Below are 27,067 nucleotides of genomic sequence, written 5' to 3'. Positions count from 1 at the left end.
TTTGAAAGAGCAGTTCGAATCCCGACTTGCAAATTCTCTGGTTCTTTAATCCTTTATTAGCCCAACAACAAAGTCTCCATTAAGAACTTCACAGCCCCTTGAAGGGGGCAGTTCTGATGCTAAGGTCCTGTTCCTTAATTGGTTCTTGATTTGTCAATAAAGAAAGCCTGGGACCAATTACTGGATGGAAGGTATAGGCAGGAATTCTGGGTCCCAGGAGGAAAAGGCAGACACAAGGAAGGAGAGAGGGTTTTTTCTGCTATGGTTTGGAGAAAGAAGAATGTAGCAACCATGTGAGGTTTGGGGTAAGGAGGCAGAAGTGGGGTGGGAGTAGGGAACTGTGGCCTGCGGCCACTGCTATAGGTGTGTGGCCAGGGATATTTGAAAGGGGATAGGTGGGACTAGCCACTAAAATTTAGGGAAGGTGGAGAGATGGAAATAATAAATTGGTAAGGGTATGCTTTTCCAGGAGGGAGATACCAGCACCTAACAATTGTGCCAGGAAGGCAAGTTGTAAAGGAACAAACTGTGTGGGTGTCTTTTATTCTCAGATTCAAGGGAAGCTGGGGGTGGGGCTGGTAGCATCACCTCCTGGAGCTAAAGGTGGGTAGAACTAAAGGGAAGCCAGGTGGGGGCTGGTGCTGCAGTCTCAGATCCAGGAGCAAAGGTGGCAGCATAAGACACTCATAACAGCTCCTAATGCTCTAGTTGTACAAAGAGGATGCACAGGAAGTGCTGCCAATCAAAGACTGAATCTCTGCTTCTATTATCTCCTAGAGCAAACGGAAAGTGTTTCAGGCTGGCTCCAATTCCTTCTCCAACCTCTCCACTGTAGCTTTTCAAGAAGGTCTCAGGTCCAAACTCTTACCTCAGCAAAATGACTAGATCTGCATCACAGGACAATTTATCAAGCCCATGATTGCCCTCTGTCCGAATATAATGGATTTTCTCCCTAGAATAAAGTTGAAAAGAAAGTAAGAATTACATATCAACTCAAAAGCTAAGGAATAAATAAATCATTTTATTTTTATATTTTTTGAAACATGGTTAACAGCATTCCCCCAATATCTGGTGCATTTCATAATACTCAAAGGTCATCTTTGAATTCCTAGGATGCTTTGAGACTCACATAGATTCTGAAGTTGAGCATAGCAAAATCAGAGTCTGCTTGAGATAGAGAAGACCACAGTAAAGCAAGGGGGGACTGTAAAAAGACCTCTCTTGGCTCAAGGTATATTAGAAGTCATGAGAGGACAAAGTGAAGATCGTCTCTAGGGAAATCTTCCTGCCTGATAGAAAATGTATAATGCCACAATGGGAGCAGAGGGAGCCTTAGAGCTTTAGAATGACCAGGACATCCAGGTTTAGTCAAAGCATAGACCTCAGTCTGCCTTGGTTTAGTTGCAGGTTACCCATTCTGATGTCCAACTCTAACCTGGAAAATTATAAGTAAGTCTAAGGTCAGGAGTATTGACTTTGCTCCAACTGACTTTTCCATTTGTTTCCTGATTATAGAAACACCACTACCCTCAGTAATCCCCCATATATCCATGACTTAAATGAGTTAAGTTTGCCTTTTTGCAGCTAAATTTGGGGAAAATTTAAGGATTGCTCTATTTTTAAATATTTAATTTTTATTTTTTAATTTTAATTTTAATTAAAATTTATTAAAATTTTAATTAAAATTTATTTTTAATTTTTTAATTAAAATTTGTATTTTTATACCAGGTAAGGCACAATTAAAAATAATTAAAAATGAAAATATGAAGATATCACATATGCCCTTCACTTGGTTTACCCTAGCGGGGACTACTGCCAGTGCAATGCTGTTCTCTCTCTGACATTGACTCCAAATATACAGGCATTTAATTTAAGCTTTTTTTTTTCATAGTTAACCATTATATTTATTGGTATTACTTATGCATCATGGGTAAGGGGTTGCCTGCAGGACCATGGGAGACCCCAGAACAGCTGCACTGGAGTATGGGTGATGTCTTTCCTACAGACTAATAAATGAAGTCTCCTTCCTCTAGTTCTCCCCACCCTATATATTCAAGGCCCTCTCTGAAACCCTGAGCCCACATGCATTAGGGCAGAATTGCAAATAACTGGGAGAAGTGGCTGACGTATCCTTCATGGTGAGAATGTCGGTAGTCTAATGTGTGATGGACTCTGGCAAGTAGACACAGTTGATCTTATGGAGGTATACAGTGTGGTTCAGAAGACAGAGTCTTACACAGCATCATTCTACAAAAGGCCTTAATTCCTAATATCTCCAGAGTGGTAGTAAAACAAATGTCCATCAACAGATGAATGGACATCTAGGTCTATACCATCTTATAACAACATAATCCTGAAGCCCACTAGTGTGTAAGTGAGCCCTTTCCACACATGTATCTAAAACTTAAGGTTCAGAATCTACGTACGAAGAAAAGATTAAATATTTGTCTTAAGAATATGGTTTCTTTTGCTTAAAATAATTTCCAGGTCTACTCATTTTCTTTCAATGTCATGCTTCTATTTTTTCTTTATGGCCAAATATAATTCTGTTGTATGTATGTATTGTTTTCCTTTATCCATTCATCTATTGATGAACATATAGGCTGAGTCTATCTTTTAGCTGTTTACAGCACAACAGTCAACATTAAGCTTTTAATTTAACTTATTTTTTTGAGAATTTCATATATGAGTACTGTACTTATACCATTTCTACTATTATCTCTCCACCCTCAAATACCTCCCATGCATCCCCACTCCCTCTAAAACTGAAGACTTTCTTTCCTGTAATTATTATTGTAGAATAGAGATTTTTTTTAAAGGTAAGGGAAATCTTTGAGGGCTCTTTAAAATATGCAAGATGTTGCTGAACAGGGCCATGACTTGGGATCCAACCTCATTTGAGATAAAATACTACTGAAGTAATTGCTATAAGCAGAACCTGGGGATGTTCATGGTGGCTTCTCTAACTGGGGTTTGGAAAATAAGGCTTGTCTACATATTTTTCAGAGAGTAACAGAAGCCCAACTCCTTAACTCTCTACCTAAAAATACCTATAATATATGTAAGTAAGTCAGTGTATGAATATGCATATATAGTTTAAGTGGAATTTACTCATCTGGGCTGACAATGCCCACGCCAAGAGCCAATGACCATTTAACACCACCTTCCCAAAACTAGGCATAGAAACCCTCATTTGAGTTGTTGGTCAGGATTTTCCAAAAGTCTCCCAAAATATTATAGGCTATTGCTACTGATGTTGGCTCCTCTGCAGAGGTGCAAAGTAAACTCCTATTGCTGAAGACACCATGCACTTAAGAAACAGGGACTAGAGGACCCTGAGATGGATCTGACCTGAAAACTTCTAAAGAAGGAAAGCAACCAGAAGGCACCATGCAAGCTTCCAAAGGAAGGAAGTGACTAACAGTCCTACCAAGCTATGATGCTTATGAACTACAACAATGATCTTCAGGCCATGATAACCCTAAAGGTACACAGTAGGGCCATGGGTCACTTATACCTTGGTGGTAACCAACAGCTGTATAATTGAACTTTTTTTTTTTTTCCTAGCACTAAACCTTCAGATGTGAGTACATATCCTTAGTATGGCAGAAACAAGTAAAGTTAAAGGGACAATTCCTGGGGTGAGAGTGAGCAAAGAAGGGGAAGATGGATTGAATTAGTCAGAGGGGTGGAGGACACTGCAAGGAAAGTCACAGAACTGACTCCTCTGGCTCCTATAATCCTTCCTCTGCCTCTTCTGCAGGATTCTTCAAGCTCTGTCTAATGTTTGGCTGACAACATTACAACTTTACTAGTTAGCTTTTTCTTTTAAAATATACCTGAAAGTAATTCTGGAATGCATATTTAGTTACTGTGAATATATACAATGACATTTGTGGTTGATTATTGTTAGAAAAGTTGGCTAATTGCTGCTGAAGTATAAAATCCAAAACTTTTAAAGTTATTAGTATTTTAAAGATTATCATAGAGTTATATAATTTCCTCCTTCCTTTGTCTTGTTTCAAACCCCTACTTGCTTTCTTCCAAAACCATGGTCTTTTTTCTGTCACTAATTGTCATTGCATACATATGTAACTGGGCTGGGTTTATGAAATCACCGATTTTTGAGGTGAGCCTAAAACTACCACTTTACTAAACCAGTATTATCCCTAACTGTATTATACATTTATCTTCATACCACAGATAAATGCAGACCCCACCTCTCATCCAGGCAACTCCTCTTTGCAACAGGCAGAAACTATTACAGAAAATCACAACGAACCAAAATGCAGACCTTTAGAGCTCAGTCCCAACGGATACATTTACAACACAACAGCTCCTTGTAACTAAAGCTCAGAGATCATTGCAGAAAAGTGGGTGAAAAGATTGCAGGAGGCAGAGGAACAGGGAGATTGCTGTGAGATTGCTGTGTCTTCTTGGATTGTTAGATGCCACACCCATAAAGTCTCACCAAGATGACTGCCTAAACATGAGCTGAATCATGAGATGATGTCACTGCCTCAACCCAGATAAAGGCCTATAGGTAACAAGGGATGCTTAGAGCAGGAGAAGTGCTATTCCTTAAGGAAGAGAAGCAGTTGGTTATGCAGTACAAAACCATCAACCCTGAACAAGTAACACTGCACATACTGAACAGGTTGTATCTATGAATATATATTATATATAATATATGTAGACATTATATAATATGTATTATATAATAAGAAATAATGAAAAATAAGGCCAAGAATCTGAAAAAGAGCAAGAAAGGATATATTAAAAAGAGGAAATGGAAGAGGAAAATGATATAATTATATTAAAATCTCTGCCTGCCATATTATCCAAGTATTATCTTTGAGAATGCTGTGAAAGATGGAAGGTCCCTATTGCATTGTAAAGACTCATCTTCAGCCAGAGGGCAGAAATTTCTGAAAATCAAGATAAATTCAACCATCAGGATGGCAGAAGACAGGAGCCTAGCATAGCTGTTTTCTGAGAGGCTCTACCAGCAGGTGACTGAGACAAATGCAGATACTTATAGTCAACCATTAGACTGAAGTCGGGGACTCCATGGAAGAGTTGGAGGAAGGACTGAAGGAACTGAAAGGGATGGCAACTCCATGGGAAGACAACAGTATAAACTAACCCAGACCCCTAGGAGCTCCCAGAGATTAGACCACCAACCAAAGTGCATACATGGGCTGATCTGTGACCCCAGGCACATATGTAGCAGAGGACTACCTTGTCTGGCTTCAGTGGGAGAGTTTGTGCTTAATCGTTGAGACTTGAAGCTCCAGGGAAAGGGATGTGGGGAGAGTGATTGGAGTGGGTGGGGGAGCACCCTGTCAGTGGCGAAGGTGATGGGGGTGAGGTGAAGAACTTTTGGAGGGGTGTCTGAGAAGGCAGTACAACATTTGGAATAAATAAAACACTAAAAAAACAGGAGCAAAGAATATTTAACATGACTGACATATAATAGGATTTAAGTAGTTAGCATACACACAATACTTTGTGTTTGCTTATTTTTGAAGGTTGTCACCTAATTGTTTTAGCAATGGAACAATTATATTTCAAAACTAAAAATAATTTAGATAGTGACATATATATGTAATGTATATAAAAGCTATGTTGTATACACACACACACATGCAATGTTTATAAAAGCTATGTTGTTCCCTGTCTGCTTTCCTCCAAGTCAGTGGAAATAACTTTAACATTATATAACTTGATAGGACTACCTTCTTTGAGAAACTTTCTAGAACATTAGACCCTTCCATTTTAGTACTCAACCTAAAACTTATACACAGAGATGAAAGGTGGCATAAACCTCACTGGCCCCTCTCCTCAGTGTTGCTTTACAACCTGAGAAAAAACCCTGGAAGGATCAAGTGCTCTAGGGTTGGGAGATGACACCTACCTGAGTGTGTGGTTTCTTGCCAAGCTTGGCTGACGTTCTTGTAGCATTTCAAAAATGTTTGGCTGGCGAAGAAATGCCACAATCTTGTCATTGTATGCTGAAACAGAAAAGAAAATGCAGAACAATGGTTGAGGAAGGTGACCATAAAATGCCCACTCGGTAATAGGCATAATAATAATAGGCATAATAATGCAATCATTTGAAGTACTCTTAAGAAAGCCAACCTTCTGTATAAAACCAGGACACAATAGCATTATTATCTTAAAAGATATGAGTGAAAGTGAATTGGATCTGAGTGGTTATCTGTAAATGACAGGATAGGGCTACTTCATCTATGTTTAGATGGAAGATGAAGATCAGCACAGCTCTCCTGTGAGGACATCTGTATTTATGGTTCTTTCCCAAAGCTATTATGACAGAAAAATCCTTTGTGAATTCAAAGAAAGTCTTTTCTGAGTGTTGGGCCCATGATGCCATGGCTTAATTTGGCCTTCCATTCACAGGGATGAAAACACACATTATTTTTACTCTCACCTCAATCTGCTTAATACAAGTGCTTTGGAATTAAATAGTTGAGATTGTGAATAGTGACTGTGCAAGGTTTCCTCCTACACACATGGAAAGAGAAGTATAGACTAAAGACTACAAAAAACAACCATCTTATTCAGATGTCAATCAAGACTTTCCATTGGTGCAGTGATGGCATTAATGTGACAGAGGGTTACCAACCCTTTTAAAAACTGATTTAGGATCTGCTCTGCAGGAGGGATCCCAAGTCTGATACTCTAAACCTGATTAGGAACTATAGCTGGGGAGGTCATAGCCTCGGGAGAGAACATACCATTTTTATGCTGGTAAATAGGCAAAGCTTCAGACTACCTTTTTATGTTTATCTTTGGAGTGCAACTTTAGACACCCATAGAGAAGCTCCTTTGTTCAGTGGATAGTGGTTCCTCAAGAAACTTACAACTTGGCAAAATGTAGAGAGTAGGTGACTGTGGATTACACAGCCCTAAATGGAACCACTGTAGCACACTCCCTCCTCTCAAGGCTCACTATACACAACAGAAAATAGGGCAGAAAGATTCTTAGAGTCCGGTTTGGGAGGACTGGGACAAACAATGACTTCTGGATACGACGGGGCTATTTTACTTATGAATACACAACAAGCTGTAGTTACCTACCTACCTTCCTGCATAAAACCAAGCCAGTTATCCCAGCATGTATGTGGAGGGACACCTGATGCCCATCCCTATCTGAAGAGTTATTAGCACTTGATGTTGATTGTAGAGGGAGGGTCATTTTTTTTTCTATATTTGTAATCCTTTGGTAGGATTACAAATTCACCAGTAGATGGCCCTATACCCATGTGTATATGGGCAGCACTAATGGAATATGGTGGGTTAAAAGTAGAGTAGGGTTAGGAGGAGTTGGAGGGGAGACTGGTAGGTAGATAATGGCACATTGTATACAGGTATAAAATTCTTAAAGATAAATTAAAATCACTATATTAAAAAACCAACACCTGCATGTAGATGGGTGTAGTGGCAGAGACTTATAATCTGAAGTCTACTCAGAAATCTAATGCAGATAGATCTTGATTTAGTGCCTGCCTGGTCTATAGAGAATGTTTAAGTCTAGCCATAGCAACTTAGTGTAATCATGTCCCAAAACATTAAAATATGGAGATATAGATTAATGATAGATAACAATAATAAACAAACAAACCAACAAACAATGCAAAACCTTGCATGCAGCAACAAGAAAATGAAGCAATTGTTTCACTTAAATCCTGTTTTTTTTTCTTTCTGAGTTTAATTGATTATTGAATAGAATAGAAAAAAAAAGAGCAAGAGGATCTAGAAGAAAGGACTAATGGAGATGAAGAGAATGAGAAAAAAGTTGTGATGTGTCATGAAAGAGGAGAGGCCAGGCCTGGTGGTGCACGCCCTTGATCCTAGAGTAGAGAGTAGGATGAATCTTATTTGTTTTCAGAGAGCCTAGTCTACATAAAATGTGCCAGGAGAGCTGAATGTACCCAGTGAGAACCTGTCTCGAAAGAAAAGAAGAGAATGAATAGGACTGTTGAAAGGCTCACAGTAAAGACAGCAGTGCTTTAAGCATTGGGTTGCTAGAGGCTCGATGACTTAGAATACATACCCAGTGGCAAGGATTCATGTTGATGTTGGCTTCGAATAGCAGCTATTAGGCTGTGTCCTGGTCTGGCCAGCAAAGATGCTCCTCTGTTTCTAGAGACTTCTGAGGCCTAATTTAAAATAAAAGTGTAGGATTGGAAATCTGCCATCCATTACAGATTTTCCTTGAAAATAATTTCTTTTCTGCATGAAAGTTAAAATATCTTGGTATTACCTAGACTCAGAAATCAAATGTAAAGCTTTTAAAGTGACGAGAACCAAGCAAAATTTAAAAATTGAGTAAGTGGAATGTTGGGTGTGTCATTTTGTAAAAGTGATTGGGTCAAACGCCATGAATACTAATCAGTGCACTGACCAGAAACATTAGAGAAATACATTCTATATAAGCATTACTAGAGATATAGATTTATGGTTTTCTTTTTAGACAGTTGGTACTGAACTTCAATATTGATGTGGGATGCACCTGCTCTTTAGATAGTATTGGCCATTCTCAAATAGCCCTCTTGGTTTAGCATCTATTATTCCAATGACTTCTCTGGTTTCTTTCTACATTGTATCTTTATTACCACTTTTTTCTTAACCAAATAAAATTATTATATTCAATTTGCACACATAAAATCTAAGATTTCAAAATTTAAATTTATCCAATGTTTTCAATTGTGTGAGAGAGGACCAGGATTCTAACTAATATTTGACTGTAAAGTGTATATTTATATCAAACCCTACTACCAGTCTGCACTGTTTGTGTTGAAAATTTTAGCAAAATCTCCTGTGATAAATATCTTTATTTAGCTTAACACCCATATTTATGATGATTAATTGAAACATAGGTCAATTTTGAAAATTAATCAAGCTCTTAAGATCTAAAACATGGTAATAATTTTTCTATCATGAGTTCACATATATTTTGTCTCTTAAGACCTTAGAGCCCTGCATTGTGGTACATTGTTGTAATTTTAGATGTCTGGATATAGAAGCAGGGAATAAGAAGTTTGAGCCTAGCCTAGTTCTCAACCGGTCCAGGTTACTTGGGTGAGACCCTGTCTTAATACCAAAGCAAATCAACCAACCAACCAACCAAGCAACCAACCAACCAAAAAACAAACAGAGACCAAGACAGTATAGATTTTCTACTTTGTAATATTTATCAGATATGTCAGCTAAACTGTAAAACTTGAAAAGTGATAAGTAAGCCTTAATATATTTAACAATTTTGAAAAGAACCTAGTTGTGATACTTAATAAGGGATTAAATTCTAGTCACAAAGGACCTGCTCCTTATAGAATAACTAAATCCTACTTCCTCACTCTGTAGTGACATAGACAGTATTCCTAGTATACCCAAGTGTGCTGCCAGTCGGTATCTGACCTCAGTACCCAGCTTCTCCTCTAGTTAGGTTGTGAATCCATCATTTTCCCCTTCTGGTCCTTCTCATTGTCTGTAGCTTATTTGAGAGACAAGACTTAGATTCTATGCCACTGATGGACTTTCCACTTAGACTTAACTCTGCCCAACGGGTGTAGTTAGGAACCAGCTTTCTGAGCAGGAGCTGCAGCAGCACGCCTTAGTCTCAAGCAAGTGGACACAACTCACAGCAGGAAATGAAGGTTTTTTTGAGAAGATTATTCAGTATTAGTCTCCATATTTTATTCATCAATTAATAAACATGTAAAAACTTTTCTGAAACTGAAATGATATGGGTTTTTTCTTGGAGGGAATTATTCCAGTTCACATTAATGTGTGTTTTATACATAGTAATGAGCGGATTCTTGATGATGACTTATGTGTGGATTAAGTGATAAATTATAGACAGAAATTGTAGAAATAGATACATCTGAAATTTGAGCTACAGACGACGTGGGGACCTGACTTTAGGAAACCCCTTTTGTCCCATTCCCAAGGAAGGTATTGTGACTTGGTGGGTTATGTGGGAATGAATAAGGCTTTTAAACCAAGGGCTTCCTCCTTCCTATTCCTGCCTCCATGGAGAGTTAGTGTGGTAGGCATGCGTCAGAGAAAAACGGTGCTTACTTCTGAGCTTACTGGGAAAATTAACCCAGACTGAAAAGTTTAAGAAGCCAAATGAATTTAGAAAAGTAATGAATATGATTCTTCAGAGAGGGAGAAGACTTTCACTGCTCAGCAGAAAGTAATCATAAGCAGGAAAAGATCAAACCAGGGAAGAGACTATAGGATGGGGTAGAGTCATCACCGGACATCATTCTTTTTTTCTTTTCATTTCTCTATCAACTATAAGTCCATGGTTCTATTATTGAAGTTCTCTCCAGGGTCTTATGGAGAGAACTTATTAAAATTATTATTAATTATTCCATTTGTTTATGCTTAAGTGATATCACTGTTTCTGGTTACCACTTCACAAGCCCCCCTCCCCTCCCCTCCCATCCCACATCTGCCCTCTCCACCATCCCCTTTACCTCTATGAGGGTGCTCAGCCCACCCACCCACTTCCGCCCCACATTCCAGCATCCCCCTATGCTGGGGCATCAAACCTTTGCAGAACCAAGGGTCTCTTCTCTCTTTGATGTCAGGCAAGACCATCCTCTGCTACATATTTGTCTGGAGCCATGAATCCCTCCCTGTACACTCCTTGGTTGGTGGTCTAGTCCCTGGGAGAACTGTCAGCCAGCCAACATTGTTCTTCCTATGGGGTTGCAATCCCCACCTGCTCTTCCAGTCCTTCTGCCAGCTCCCCCACCAGGGTCCCCGAGCTCAGTCTGATGGTTGGCTCCAAACATCCACATCTGAATTGGTTAGTTGCTGGCAGAAGCTACCAAGGAACAGTCACACCAGGTTCCTTTCAGGAAGAGCCTCTTGGCAACAGCAACAGTGTTGGGGTTTTGTGTCTGCAGACAGGATGGATCCCCAGGTGAGGCAATCCCTGGATGTCCCTTCCTTCAGTCTCTGCTCCATTTTTTGTCCCTGTCTTTCCTTTGGACAGGAACATTTCTGGGTTAAAAACTTTGAGATGGGTGGGTGGCCCCATCCCTAAACTGGGGGCCATGCCTATCTCCTGGAGGTGGTCTCTATAGGTTCTATCTCCCCTTCACTGTGTGCATTTTGGCTAAAGTCACCCCATTGGGTCTTGGGAATCCCTCACTTCCCTGACATCTGGGACCCTCCAGTGGCTATTCCCAGTTCCTCTTCCCCCACTGCTACATACTTTTATTCAATTTCCTGACTCTCTGTACCTTTCTCCCATCCCCACCAGTACATGATACTGCCCCCTTATTTCTTCCTCTCTCTTCCAGATCCCCCTCCTCCACCTCCTATTCACCCTTCAATGAATGTCTGAAGCATCGATACCCTGATCTTCCTTCTAAGCTCCCTATGGTCTGTGGGTTGTCTCATGGGCATTGTGAGCTTTGGGCTCATATCCACTTATCAGTGAGTACATACAGTGTATGTTCTTTTGTGTCTGGGCTACCACACTCAGGATGATATTTTCTGGTTCCATCCACTTGCCTCCAGATTTCATGAAGTCATTGTTTTTAATAGCTGAGTAGTACTTAATTGTATAAATGTACCACATTTTTTTTTTTTTTTTTTGTATCCATTCTTCGGTTGTGGGACATCTAGCTTGTTTCCAGCTTCTGGCTATTATAAAGAAGTTTGCTATAAATACAGTGGAATATGTGTCCTTATTACATGTTGGAGCATGTTTTGGTTATATATGTAGGTGGGTCTTCAAATAGAACTATTTGCAATTTTCTCAGGTGGCAGTCCCACCAGCAACAAAGGAATGTTCCTCTTTCTCCACATCCTCAACAGCATCTGCTGTCACCTGAGTTTTTGATCTCAGCCATTCTGATTACTGTGATGTGGAATCTTAGGGTTGGTTTTTGATTTTCATTTCCCTGATGACGAAGGATGTTGAACATTTCTTTAGGTGCTTCTCAGACAGTCAATATTCCTCAGTTGAGAATTCTCTGTTTATCTCTGTACCCCATTTTTAAATAAGGTTTTTTGATTCTCTGGAGTCTAACTTATTGAGTTGTTTATATTTGGGATATTAGCCCTCTATTGGATGTAGGGTTGATAAAGAACTTTTCCCAATCTGTGGGTTGCCATTTTGTCCTATTGACAGTGTCCTTTGCATTACAAAAGCTTTTCAATTTTATAAGGTTCCACTTGTCAACTCTGGATCTTAGAGCACGAGTCATTGGTGTTCTGTCCAGGAAGTTTTCCCCTGTGCCTGTGTTCTTTCTCTTCTATTAAATTCAGCATATCTGGCCTTATGTGGAGGTCCTTGACTTGAGTTTTGTGCAAGAAGATAAGAATCCATTGATTTGCATTCTTCTTCACACTGACTGCTAGTTGAACCAGCACCATTTGTTGAAGATACTGTGTTTTTTCCATTGGATGTTTTAGATTCTTTGTCAAAGCTCAAGTCACCATAGGTGTGTGGGTTCATCTCTGGGTTTTCAATTCTATTCCACTGATCTACCTGCATGTCTCTATCAATACCATGTTTTGTTTTTGTTTTTTTTTTTTTTTCCACTATTGATCTGTAGTAGAGCTTGAGGTCAGGGATGGTGATTTCCCCCAGAAGTTCTTTTTTTTTTTTTTTTTTTAATTTGGTATTTTCCTCATTTACATTTCCAATACTATCCAAAAAGTCCCCAATACACCTCCCCCCACTCCCCTACCCACCCATTCCCACTTTTTGGCCCTGGCATTCCCCTGTACTGGGGCATATAAAGTTTGAAAGTCCAATGGGCCTCTCTTTCCAGTGATGGCCGACTAGGCCATCTTTTGATACATATGCAGCTAGAGTCAAGAGCTCCAGGGTACTGGTTAGTTCATAATGTTGTTCCACCTATAGGGTTGCAGAACCCTTTAGCTCCTTGGGTACTTTCTCTAGCTCCTCCATTGGGGACCCTGTGATCCATCCAATAGCTGACTGTGAGCATCCACTTCTGTGTTTGCTAGGCCCAGAAGTTCTTTTATTGTTGAGAATAGTTTTTGCTACCCTGTTTTTTTTTTGTTGTTGTTATTTTAAATGAATTTGAGAATTGCACTTTCTAACTCTATGAAAAATTGAGAAGGAATCTTGAAGGGTATTGTGGAAAGAACATTTTAAGGAAAGATTTTAAGTCAGTCATACACCAAATATCACCAATCGGGTCCTTTTAGTAGCATTTGTAGGCTACTGATTGGCAGTAGGGTACTTTTAATATCCTATGTGTGTATAGATGTCTCTTGACTTTATGTCTTGAGTTTCCTTTAAACCGTATAGATTTTTAGGAATGGTGGCTTGAACAAAGGAAAGAACAGAAGGAAGACAGCCTGAGACAAATCAAGGCAGCTAATGGGCACCCCATAATAATCACTCATTCTTCCACTGGAAAATATGCCTTCATCTGTCACAGGACAGACAACTCTAGATCATGAAAACTAAGAAGTTAAGAAAAATTTCATGGCCCTAGAGAAGAACAGACTTGGAAACAATGATTCATGGCAGAGAGAACATACCTCCCCAGCACTGTAACTCCGGAGCCTCTGGAGGTGCTGTCGGTGGGTTAGATGATTGGGAAGACGGCCATTCTGAAGAGGGATTCGGGGATCTATGAAAGTAGTAGCTCGACTGTTGTGGTCCACGAAGAAAGACTGCAGATGGACAGTAAAACAACACACTGTGAGAGGTGGAGCTGATATTCTATGACTCTTACAGGACTCAGTTTAATAGTTTCATTTCCTGTGGCTGTGATCAAATACTTGAACAAAAGAAATTTAAGGAGAGAGAGTTTGTCCTGATTGACAGGTAGAGGATACCTTGATCATGATGGGAATATCAAGGAAGCAGGAGCTTGAAGCAGCTGCATCCACAATCAGGAACCAGAAAGCAAATGGATGCATGCTGCTCCCCAGTTCCCCTTCTCCATCCATATAGTCCAAGATGCTGGCCAGAGAATAGTGTCATATCAGAGGATGGCTCTCCCCACCTCAATTAATGTAATTGAGAAAATCCTGCACACATGTTCAAAGACCATCACTTAGATGCTTCTAGAGTCTGTCAAGATGACCATTAGCACTGGCCATCATAGTCATCATACTTATTCTTGGCCCGTTATCTTCCACATAATTTAAAATCTACCTGACACTCACCTAATAGATGAGGAAAACACATGAGCATTCAACAGTACTTGAATGAAGTGAATAAACAAGTTTCCCCAAAATCACACTGTAGAGAGACAACTACAAAAATAGTTTTTGAGATTTTTCCCTTAACTTTTTCTTTTTCTCATGGCAATATAAAAATATCTATGTGTTCTTTACACATAAAAAGATATACTTTTGTTATAAGAAAATTTCATATCCAAATTCCTCCCAGAGAGAACTGGTCTCCCAGGAGTACTGACACACAGGCTTGCAGTAGAAACAAGCCACAGTCAGAGACAGCAAGACCAACTAACACCAAAGATAACCAGGTGTCAAAAGGCAATGGTAAGAACATAAGCAACAGAAACCAAGGATATTTGGCATCACCAGAACCCAGTTCTCCCACCACAGCATGCCCTGGCTACCCCAACACACCAGAAAAGGAAGACTCTGATTTAAAATCACATCTCATGCTGATGATAGAGGACTTTAAGAAGGAAATAAGGTTGAGAAGCACATGAAAAAATGTTCAGCATCCTTAATCATCAGGGAAATGTGAATCAAAACAACCCTGAGATTCCATCTCACACCAGTCAGAATGGCTAAGATCAAAAATTCAGGTGACAGCAGATGCTGGCAAGGATGTGGAGAAAGAGGAACACTCCTCCATTGTTGGTGGGATTGCAAGCTTTTACAACCACTCTGGAAATCAGTCTGGCGGTTCCTCAGAAAATTGGACATAGTACAACCGGAGGATCCCGAAATACCTCTCCTGGGCATATATCCAGACGATGTCCCAACCGGTAAGAAGGACACATGCTCCACTATGTTCATAGCAGCCTTATTTATAATAGCCAGAAGCTAGAAAGAACCCAGATGTCCCTCAACAGAGGAATGGATACAGAAAATGTGGTACATTTACACAATGGAGTACTACTCAGCTATTAAAAAGAATGAATTTATGAAATTCCTAGGCAAATGGATGGACCTGGAGGGTATTATCCTGAGTGAGGTAACCCAATCACAAAAGAACTCACATGATATGTACTCACTGATAAGTGGATATTAACCCAGAAACTTAGAATACTCAAGTTACAAGTTGCAAAACACATGAAACTCAAGAAGAATGAAGACCAAAGTGTGGTCAGTTTGCCTCTTCTTAGAATTGGGAACAAAACACCCATGGAAGGAGTTACAGAGACAAAGTTTGGAGCTGAGACGAAAGGATGGACCATCTAGAAACTGCCATACCTAGGGATCCATCCCATTATCAGCCTCCAAATGCAGACACCATTGCATACACCAGCAAGATTTTGCTGAAAGGACCCTGATATAGCTGTCTCTTGTGCCTGACAAACACAGAAGTGGATGCTCACAGTCAACTATTGGATGGAACACAGGGCCCTCAGTGGAGGAGCTAGAGAAAGTACTCAAGGAGCTAAAGGGGTCTGCAATCTTATAGGTGGAACAACAATATGAACTAACCAGTACCCCCAGAGATCATGTCTCTAGCTGCATATGTAGCAGAAGATGGCCTAGTTGGCCATCATTGGGAAGAGAGGCCCCTTGGTATTGCAAACTTTATATGCCCCAGTACAGGGGAACGCCAGGGCCAAGAAGTGGGAGTGGGTGGGTAGGGGTTGGGGGGGAAGGGTATCGGGGACTTTTGGGATAGCACTTGAAATGTAAATGAAGAAAATACCTAATTAAAAAATATATATATATGAAAGAAGGAAATAAACACCTCCCATAAATAAAAACAGGAAAACACAGGTAAATAGCTAGAAGTCCTTAATGAGGAAACATAAAAATCCCTTAAAGAACTACAGGAAAACACAACCATACAGGTGAAGGAATTCTACAAAACCATGTAGATCTAAAAATGGAAATAGAAACAATAAAGAAACCACAAAGGGAAACAACCCTGGAGATAGAAAACCTAGGAAAAAGATCAGGAGTCATAGATGCAAGCATTACCATCAGAATACAAGAGATAGAAGAGAGAATTCCAGGTGCAGAAGATACCATAGAAGACATTGACATAACAGTTAAAGAAAATGCAAAATGCAAAAAGCTCCTACCCCAAATCATCCAGGAAATCCAGGACACAATGAGAAGACCAAACTTAAGGATAATGGGTATAGAAGAGAGTGAAGATTACCAACTTAAAGGGCCAGTAAATATCTTCAACAAAATTATAGAAGAAAATATCCCTAACCTAAAGAAAGAGATACCCATAAACATACAAGAAGCCTACAGAACTCTACATAGATTGGATCAGAAAAGAAATTCCTCCTGTCACATAATAGTCGAAACATGAAATGCACTAAACAAAGAAGGAATATTAAAAGCATTAAAGGAACAAGGTCAAGTAAACATATAAGGGAAGACCTATCAGAATTACAACAGATTTCTCATCTATAAAAGCTCAAAGATCCGGGGTAGATGTCATACAGTCCCTAAGAGTATACAAATAACATTTCAGGCTACTATACCCAGCAAAACTCTCAATTACCATAGGTTAAGAAACCAAGATATTCCATAACAAAACCAAATTTACACAATATCTTTCCATAAATCCAGCACTACAAGATAATAGATGAAAACTACCAATAAAAGGAGGGAAACCACACCCTAAAAAAAGCAAGAAAGTAATCTTTCAACAAACCCAAAAGAAGATAGCCACACAAACATAAAAATAGCATCAAAAATAATAGGAAGCAACAATTAGTATTCCTTAATATCTCTTAACATCAATGGACTTAATTCCCCAATAAAATGACATAGACTAACAGACTGGATACATAAACAGGACTCAGCACGTTGCTTCATACAGTAAATGTACCTCGATGTCAAAAATACACACTACTTCAGAGTAAAGGGCTAGAAAACAATGTTCTGAGCAAATGGTCCCAAGAAACAGGCTGGAGCAGCCATTCTAATATCGAATAAAATAAACTTTCAACCAAAAGTTATCAAAAAATATAAGGATGGACACTTCATACTCATCAAAGGGAAAAATCTACCAAGGAGAACGCTCAATTCTGTACATCAAATCTCCAAATATGAGGGCACCCAGATTCATAAAAGAAAGTTTACTAAAGCTCTTAGCACACATTCCACCTCACAGAATAATAGTGGGAGACTTCAATACCCCACTCTCATCAATGCACAGATCTTGGAAAAACAAACTAAACAAAGACACAGATAAATTAACAGAAGTTATGGATCCAATGGATTTAAGAGATATCTATAGAACATTCCATCCTAAAACAAAAGAATATACCTTCGTCTTAGCACCTCATGGTATCCTCTCTAAAACTGACCATATAATAGATCACAAAACAGGCCTCAACAGATACAAGAAGATTGAAATAATCCCATGCATCCTATCAGATCACCACAGACTAAGGTTGGTCTTCAATAGGAACAAAAACAATAGAAAACCCACATACACATGGAAGCTGAACAATGCTCTACTCAGTGATAACTTGGTCAAGGAAGAAATAAAGAAAGAAATTAAAGACATTTTAGAGTTTAATGAAAATGAAGGATCAACATACCCAAACTTATGGGACACAATGGAAACAGTCCTAAGAGGAAAACTCATAGCTCTGAGTGCCTTCAAAAAGAAAATAGAGAGAGCATACATACACCAGCAGCTTGACAGAACACATGAAAGCTCTAGAACAAAATGACCAAATACACTCAAGAGAAGCAGCCAGCAGGAAATGATCAACCTCAGGTCAGAAATCAACCAAGTAGAAACTATACTTCAAGTAGAAAGAGACCTATACAAAGAAACAACAAACCAGGAGCTAGTTCTTTGAGAAAATCAACAAGATAGGCAAACCCTTAGCCAGACTAACCAGAGGACACAGAGACAGTATCCAAATTTACAAAATCAGAAATGAAAAGGGAGATATACCAACAGAAACAGGAAATTCAAAACATTATCAGATTCTACTACAAAAGCCAATATGTAACCTCCCCCAGCCTGAAACTGGTTCAGACTCAGTTGCCACTGAAAATTAGACCACCTGGGGTGGAGCCTTCCTGCCTAGATGGCTCTATTGTTCAGTCACTACCTCTGCTCTCCTTCAAGACTTTGCTACCTGCTGAGAGGCCCCTGAGATATTCCGGAGACTACATCCTATCCTGCACACCATCACCTGCAGCTGGTTCTAGGCACCAAGAATGGATTGGCGGGAATGGGTCCCCCCCACCCCCCCTTTATAAGCACAAATTGCTATTAAACATTTGAGCCTTGATCAGGAACATTGACTTGGCCTCCATTATTTCTCTCCACTGCCTAGTTTCTGTCTTTCAGCCCCCGTCTGCCACCTAGGTGTACCCTGTCCATGTGAGCAGAGGGCCAGCTCGCAACACCTATATTCAACAAAACTTGAAAATCTGGATGAAATGGACAATTTTCTAGATAGTTACCAAATACCAAAGTTAATTCAGGATCAGATCAACCATCTAAACAATCCCATAACCCCTAAAGAAATAGCAGTAGTCATTCAAAGTCTCTCAACCAAAAAATCTCCACGACCAGATGGGTTTAGTGCAGAATTCTACCAGACCTTCAAAGGAGACCTAATACCAATACTCTTCAAACTATCCCACAAAATAGAAACAGAAGGAGCACTACTCAATTCATTCTATGAAGCCACTGTTACACTGTGTATTCTCCCTTTGAGATGGAACAGTTTCTGTCTAATCAGGAACTTGTCACAATTTCCTCTCCTAGAGGACTTCATAAGAGACTTTTTTCTATTTCTATCAAGTTTAATGTTCCTAATAGGTTTTAAAAACTGGCTGAGTGCATATTTTTGCTTCAGAAGATATCATGTATATTTAACGGGCATTAACTATTATAAATTATTTTGATGACTTAAAAATGAATGAACATGTCATTAAATTGGTTTATAATAATTCAGCACCCTTTGTTACTAGATTTGTCTGTTCCTTTTCAATACAGCATTATAAATTTTACTAAATAATGCATAAGAAGAAAATGAAAGGGCTACAAATAGGAAAATAAGTCAAAGTATCCCTATTCATACCTAGGATTCTACACATGAGCAATGATAAAGACTCACCCAAAATTTCTTAATTTTGGGTGAGTCTTTATCATTCAGCAAAATGGTGAATGTGTTAATAAACACATTCAGCAAAATGGTGGTAACAAACATAATCCCCAAATGAATACTCCTTTATATACCAATAACAATTATACCAAAAATAAATCAGATAAACAATTTCATTCATGATACCCACTTTCACAAATGCAAATACTTGAGAATAAACCTAACAAAAGAAACAAAAGATCTCTACAGTAAAAACTTTAAGACATTGAATAAAGAAAATTCCTGGGCTGGTGAGATGGCTCAATGGGTAAGAGCACCTGACTGCTCTTCCGAAGGTCCAGAGTTCTAATCCCAGCAACAACATGGTGGCTCACAACCATCGGTAACGAGATCTGGCGCCCTCTTCTGGAGTGTCTGAAGACAGCTACAGTGTACTTATAATAATAATAAAAAAAAAAAACCAAGAAAATTCCTGTAAGTGTAAATACACTACAAATGTAGTGTATTTCATTAATAATTTTATTCATTAAGCATGACTTTTACTTATTTATTCTAAGAATTTTTATTAGATATTCTCTTCATTTACATTTCAAATGCTATCCCGAAAGTCCCCTATATCCTACCTATACCCACCCTATACCCTGCTCCCCAACCCACCCACTCCTGCTTCTTTGCCCTTGCGTTCCCCTGTACTGGGGAATATAAAGTTTGCAAGACCAAGGGGCCTCTCTTCCCAATGATGGCCGATTAGGCCATCTTCTGCTATATAAGCATGATTTTTAATTATACAAATTATATTAATTATTTAATTATATAAAGTTTGTTAGAAGTATGTTTAATTTTGATATTTCTGAGATTCTATAGGAACACTGGCTTATTTTTCTTGAATGTCAAAGAGTAGTATGACAGAATTTGAAACAATGAGAAACATTTTTCATCTAAATGTATCATTGTTTTGAATAAATGGGGATTTAAATATTTTATATTTTTGAGGATTTTATATACAATTACTGTATTTACATAATTCCCACCCCTCCCTTGGCCTCTTCATGTCCTCTCATGTCTCCCTACTCCCTCTTAAATTCATGACCCCTATTCTTTTTTATTTATTTACGTTTTTATTTTTTAGATATTTTCTTCATTTACATTTCAAATGCTATCCTGAAAGTCCCCTATACCCTCCCCCTGCCCTGCTCCCCAACCCACCCACTCCTGCTTCCCTGCCCTGGCGTTCCCCTGTACTGGGGCATATAAAGTTTGCAATACCAAGGGGCCTCTCTTCCCAATGATGGCCAACTAGGCCATCTTCTGCTACATATGCAGCTAGAGACACAAACTCTAGGGGTACTGGTTAGTTCATATTGTTGTTCCTCCTATAGGGTTGCAGACCCCTTCAGCTCCTTGGGTACTTTCTCTAGCTCTTCCACTAGGACCCCTGTGTTCCATCCAATAGATGATTATGAGCATCCACTTCTGTATTTGCACGGCACTGGCATAGCCTCACAAGAGACAGCTATATCAGGGTCCTGTCAGCAAAATCTTTCTGGTATATGCAATAGTGTCTGGGTTTGGTGACTGATTATGGGATGGACCACTGGGTGGGGCAGTCTCTGGATGATCTCTCCTTCCTTCTCAGCTCCAAACTTTGTCTCTGTAACTCCTATCATGGGTATTTTGTTCCCCATACTAAGGAGGAACAAAGTATCCACACTTTGGTCTTCTTTCTTCTTGAGTTTCACGTGTTTTGAAAATTGTATCTTGGATATTTTAAGTTTCTGGGCTAATATCCACTTATCAGTGAGTGCATATCATGTGTGGTCTTTTGTGATTGGGTTACCTCACTCAGGATGATATTTTCTAGTTTAATCCATTTGCCTAGGAATTTCATAAATTCATTCGTTTTAATAGCTGAGTAGTACTCCATTGTGTAAATGTACCACATTTTCTGTATCCATTCCTCTGTTGAGGGACATCTGAGTTCTTCCCAGCTTCTGGCTATTATAAATAAGGCTGCTATGAACATAGTGGAACATGTAGTCTCATTACCAGTTGGAACATCTTCTGGGTATATGCACAAGAGAGGTATTGCTGGATTTTCAGGTAGTACTATGTCCAATTTTCTGAGAAACCACCAGGCTGATTTTTCAGAGTGGTTGTATAAATTTGCAATCCCACCAGCAATGGAGGAGTGTTCCTCTTAAAATTTATTTTCATCATATTTGTTTTTGGCCCTCCAAAGACCAAGAATAATGCTCAATGAGTCTGCTTCCTTAAACAAATTTTTATGAAATAGGATCTACTTCATAGACATCTAATTATTTAGATCATAGGGATACACAATCATGATAGACATAAATAATTTATTTTAGATTAACAAAGTTTCATTTTTAATATTTGATATATGCTTCTTTAATTGATGTTAATATTTAATATTCAGTTACTTCCTCTGTTCCTTTGTTCTTGTTTCTTCTTTGTCAACTGTTGCTGCAATTATGTGTATTCATGTTTATGTCTTTGATTTTTTTGGTCTAACTGTTTCCTATTGTTTCATACTACATTGTTTCTGTTACTATAGGTCTATAATATTTTAAGATATGAAATTGTGATTCTTCCAGCACTGGTTTGTCTGTTTGTTTTAATTGGGATTGTTTTGGTTACTCTAGGGCTATTGTGATTCCATATGAATTTTTGGACAGATTGGTTTGTTTTCTTTTTTGTGAAGAATAAGATGGAGATTTTGATCAGGATTTCATTGAATGGGCAAGAATCTTTTGGGAAAATTTTCATTTTGCTACATTTATTTTATTAATCAGTTAGACGTGGTGGTAGGCTACAGAATCAGTTTGCACAGATCAATAGATTTCCCATACACTAACAACAAACTTATGAAGAAAGAGATCATGGACATACCCCCATTCACAATAGCCTCAAAGAAAAAAATATCATAGAATAAACCTAACCAAAGAAGTGAAGGACCTATATAATAAAAATGTTAAATATGCTGAAAATAAACATTTTAAAATTTTCTGGGGATGGTGTAAGATACACAGGATAAATCTAAGCACAAAATTTCATCAAGGAGGAAGAAGGAGCTATGACACTGACAAGGTCATGTGAACATAGAAAACAGTGCCCAACCTGGCAGGAAGAAATGATAAGATTTCAACCAATGAAAGAAAAGGCCACAAAGCACAAGACTCTCAGGAAACATTTTCATCCTTTCTATTATAAGGCCCACCCCATAACCAATTGAGTAATGTAGCTTTCCCTTCATCTTTAACCCATAAACTAAAATAATTATCCTTTTTTCAATAGAATACTGAGCTCCTAGAATGTAGGATTCTTTATTTTAATTCTTTGTGAAAACCCAAGGCCAAGAATAATGCATAGCATTTAGCTGGCCCCCAATAAATCTATATAGGGATGAAAGACCAGAATGTCATTGCAAAATAGTGGCATGTGTCCTTGGAGGTAATCAATAGCTCCCTGGTTGGATGTTAACACTAAACACGAAAGAAATCATGCATGGAGCTGGAAACTTAGCCAGCTACCCAGGGATAGTGAAGTCACACATCTTGGAGGAGAAGCTACAACCACCACTAAAGCAGCACAACCCTTAACTACATTCTAAATATTTATCTACATACACAGATTGTGGGTCTCCCTTCTGCTTCGGGGGTCACTGGAGTCTGGCCCATGAGGGTAGAGGGAGCAGGAGCAGTGAGCAGGATTTGGATGGTCATGAGTATGACAGAAGGACTTCTGAAGACTGTTTTAATGAGGCAGCTCAACTTTATTGTTTCAGGGGTAGGGTATATAAGAGGTCTTAAGGGTATGTGTGGAAAGGGTTGATTTGGTCACAGCACAGAACCTAATTATGAGAATGACTGTCATAGACTAGTATTTTTGAATAATTGATCTCAGTTGAAGGAATGGCTTGAAAGACATGGTGGGTTTAAATAAGAATCCCATATTTAAGGTGCTATTTGAGAAGTGTCTAAGTCAATGCCTTATGGCTGTAACGAGACCCCAAGACTATAGTAACTCTTACAAAAAAACATTTAATTAGGGCTTACTTACATGCTCAGAGGTTTAGTTCATTATCACCACGGAGGGAAGCATGGCCGCGTCCAGGCTTTAGAAGGGGCTAAGAGCCTTACATCTGGACCATTAGGGATCAGGGAGAAAGAGTGAGCCCCTGGGTCTGGCTTGTGCTTCTGAAACCTCAAAGCCCACCTCCAGTCATACACTTCTCCCAACAAGGCCACATGTCCTAATCCTTTTAAATTATGTCACTTCCCATGAGCCTGTGAGGCCATTTTCATTAAAACCACCACATTCCACTCCCTGGCCCCCATAGGCTTGTAGCCATATCAGTACAAAATGCATTCAATACAACTTCAAACATCAAATAGTCTATCAGTCTCAAAGTTATTTAAAAGTCCAGAGTCCTAACTCTCTTCTGAGACTCACAGTAATCTCTAAACTATAATTCTCTATAAAATCAAAATAAAAATCAGATTACATATTTCCAATATATAAGGCACAAATATACACTACTGTTCTAAAAGGGAACATAGTGTGGAAATACTGGACTGAAATAAGGCAAACAAAACAAAACAAAACAAAAAACACCTGGGCAAACTGTGCATCTCCATGTCTGATGTCAAATTCCTTTCAGCGTTGCTGACTGCCACATACTTTTCTCTTTCTCTTGAGCTGGTTCAAAGCTTGGTTCTGGCATTTCCAACATCTTGAAGTCTTCCAGACAATTCAGGTTTCACTTTCACAGTCACTCAAGGGCATCTCTGGGGCTCCGTGCAAGGACACCCCTGACACATGTCTAGCCTCCGTGGCTTTCCTTAGTTGCATAACTCCCTTTGTGTACCCTTGACTTTAAAACCAGAACTACCTGGCTGAAGCCACATTCTGCTGCTTGCTTGGGCTGGAACATGGCCCCCTTATTCAAATACATTTTTTATCAGCTTTTGTTTTAACGGTTGTCTTCACTGCCTAAGTTTGCCTGACCTGGAACTTGCTTTGTAGACCAGGCAGGCATCAAACATAGAGATCTGCCTGTCTCTGCTTTCTGAGTGCTGGAAATAAAGGTGTACACCATCATGCTAGGTCCTAAGCTCTTCTTTAATTCTTTTGTACAAGTTGGAAGCTTAGCTGGGTGGGGGTCTTGTTTTTAGCTCACCACTCCCTTTATGCCATTTAGCATCAGGCTTTTTTTAGTTTGTTTTCACTTCCTGGCATCCCCTTTCTCCTCCAACTTTTGTGACTTTTATTACTAAGCTTGTTCCAACAAGGCCCCATCTATTCCAGCAAGGCCACACTTCTTAATGCTGCTCCCTAAGCATCCAGATATGCCTACGAGGAGCCATTCTTATTGAAACCACTACAGGAAGGACTAGGAGGACTAGAAGGTATGGCCCAGCTGGAGTTGGTGTGACCTTGGAGAAAATGTGTTACTGTGCCTGGGCTTTAAGGTTTCAAAGTTCATGCTAGCACCCCTGCACCCCGTCCCCCAGCCTACAGTTTAGGATGTAGCTCTCAGCTACTTCTCCAGCACCATGCCTGCCTACCTCCATGTCTGCTGCTGCCATGATGATCATAGACTAAGTCCCTGAAACTTTAAGCAAGCCCCCAATTAAATGCTCTCCTTTATAAGAGTTACTTCCATCATGGTATCTCTTCACAGCTACAGAACAGTGACAAATACAGAAGTCTTAGGAGGTGTGGCCTTTTTGAAGAAGGTGTGCTACTGGAGGTAGGATTTAAGGTTGCAAAAGACTTGTGCCGTACCCAGTAACTATCCTTGCTCAGGATGTGAACTCTCAGCTATTGCCTGCTGCCATGTTTTCTGCCATGATAACCATGGGTTCTAACCCTGTGAAACCGTAAGTCTCAAATACTTTCTTTTTGGAAGTTAACTTGGTCATAGTAAAGTAACTAAGACATTGAACAAAATCAGTCCAAATTTTAAAGGTGTAAAGTTGGATGAGTATTTTGTTCCCCAAGACAGCAGTGGCACTATTTGACTTCTAGAAGGAAGAAGCTAAAAATGCTAACTATCTCATAAGATATTGTATATGCTTTGTGGAATGAGTAAGAAACCTGTTGTGCAAGTCACTGCCTCCCTTCTTCCCAGGGGGCCAATATTACAGCTCTGAGACTTGTAAGCTCCCTTCCCCAGTCTTCCCCTCACTTTCTTCCTTATCTTTTGCTTTGGGGAAACTTGGTGTTTGGTGACAGCCCCACATATTGATTATTCTCACCTTTCCCTGATGATCAGTTTTGATCTCCCAACCCCGGGGCAGTTCCAGCCGAGTATCTGCAAACATGTTGATGAAATTCACCAGGTCCCGGTTGTGCTGATAGCGCTCAAAATTTCGAGCATCTCTTCGGACTTTTAAAATCATATGCTTCAGGCAAGTGCTGCTTGTGAAAACCCTGTAGGCACTCTGAGGTGGTTTGGGAGAAAGGAAGGAAGAGGATGTGATGTTAGAAAAGAGAATAAACACACTGAGGACTTTAACATGGTACGAGTCCAACCTGGTATTGATTTGTGTAAGCTAGAAAGGCAGGCTTTAGAAGCACTGCTCAACAGGGAAATGTGCACACAACTCCTCTAGGCATATTTGCCCTTCTGATTCTACCTGACCTTCAGGATCTTCTTCCTAGTGTCAGTTACACTTGGGCTCTTTCAACCTCACCGTACTTTTCTGAACATTGCTCTTCTCCTTCCTATTTCCTTTGACTTCAGGGCTATGCTTTAGATTCTTTTATCTATCTAACCCATGACAGTAGTTATAGTTGAAGTTGGCCTTCAGAACCCTATCATTCTAGTGAGTCTTATATAACATCTACGGGTGAGGAGGTGAGAAGAAAATAAGGCTGTTTTAAGACTTGCTAAGTTGTCGGGCGTGGTGGTGCATGCTTTTAATCCCAGCACTTGGGAGGCAGGCAGATATCTGAGTTTGAGGCCAGCCTGGTCTACTGAATGAGTTTCAGGACAGCCAGGGATACACAGAGAAACCCTGTCTCGAAAAAAACCAAAAAACCAAAAAAAAAAAAAAAAAAAAGACTTGCTAAGTTAGTCAAATTATAATTTTATTTTACATAAGCACCAAAGTGCTTGATGAAGCTAGACCTGGCTGGTGTTGGACTGGGGTGAGCACTCACATGCACCAGTATGTACAGTACTGTGATGAAAGAACACTCTAGGAGGCTAAAAAGGTCATCAGCCTAGTGTTTCTGACATTTCCAAGGCCCACATGAAGCCCAGCATATAGAGCAGAGTATATGTGCAGTATATGGCATACTTGTTATCCTTTAAGATTCTCCACTATCTCATTGGGGATTGCTTTGCCTAAACCCTCAATTCCTTCTTTCTCAGTCACAGCCTCTATCCTTGCATCAAATCACTCACTGAACCTGCCTCACAGTCACCACTAATGCTGGTACCCAAATAGAAACCACCTAGTATCTCTTGAGTCTTCATATATTATTCAACAGTTGGCCATAGGAGATCCAAGCAGCATTAACTGTTTTCTCAGCATTCTCTTAGAGCTAAGCCATTTCTCCCTACTCTTTCAGTACCTCATTGAGCTTGGGGCTTTAATCAGTTTTTGCTTGATTGGGTTGAATCAGCCTTTAGTCTTGGCCTCTCAGCACTTCTCTGAGACTCTGCCAGAGAAATGCTTCATCAGACTACCTAGTCATCAGAGCTGGTCTCCCAGAGCACCACAAGCTTATGTTGTCAGCTGAATAGAGTA

General features: G+C 39.5%; 1 protein-coding gene across 8 annotated transcripts in view; it reads right to left on the bottom strand.

Moving 5' to 3' along the window:
• Positions 1-27,067, bottom strand: part of Hecw1 (HECT, C2 and WW domain containing E3 ubiquitin protein ligase 1) — a 287,293-nt gene that overhangs the window by 44,287 nt on the left and 215,939 nt on the right. For all 8 annotated transcript variants that reach the window (XM_021180044.2, XM_029468498.2, XM_029468503.2 and 5 more), the window contains 5 exons: positions 25,568-25,753; positions 13,567-13,701; positions 8,078-8,183; positions 5,918-6,014; positions 869-952 (listed from right to left, as the gene is read on the bottom strand). In XM_021180044.2, the coding sequence (XP_021035703.1) occupies positions 869-952; positions 5,918-6,014; positions 8,078-8,183; positions 13,567-13,701; positions 25,568-25,753 (608 nt within the window). The remainder of the gene's footprint in view (positions 1-868; positions 953-5,917; positions 6,015-8,077; positions 8,184-13,566; positions 13,702-25,567; positions 25,754-27,067) is intronic.

This window comes from Mus caroli, unplaced genomic scaffold, assembly GCF_978045245.1.
Source record: "Mus caroli unplaced genomic scaffold, Mus_caroli_1 scaffold_15, whole genome shotgun sequence".
NCBI lineage: Eukaryota > Metazoa > Chordata > Mammalia > Rodentia > Muridae > Mus > Mus caroli.
This window is presented reverse-complemented; position numbering and strand designations above follow the sequence as displayed.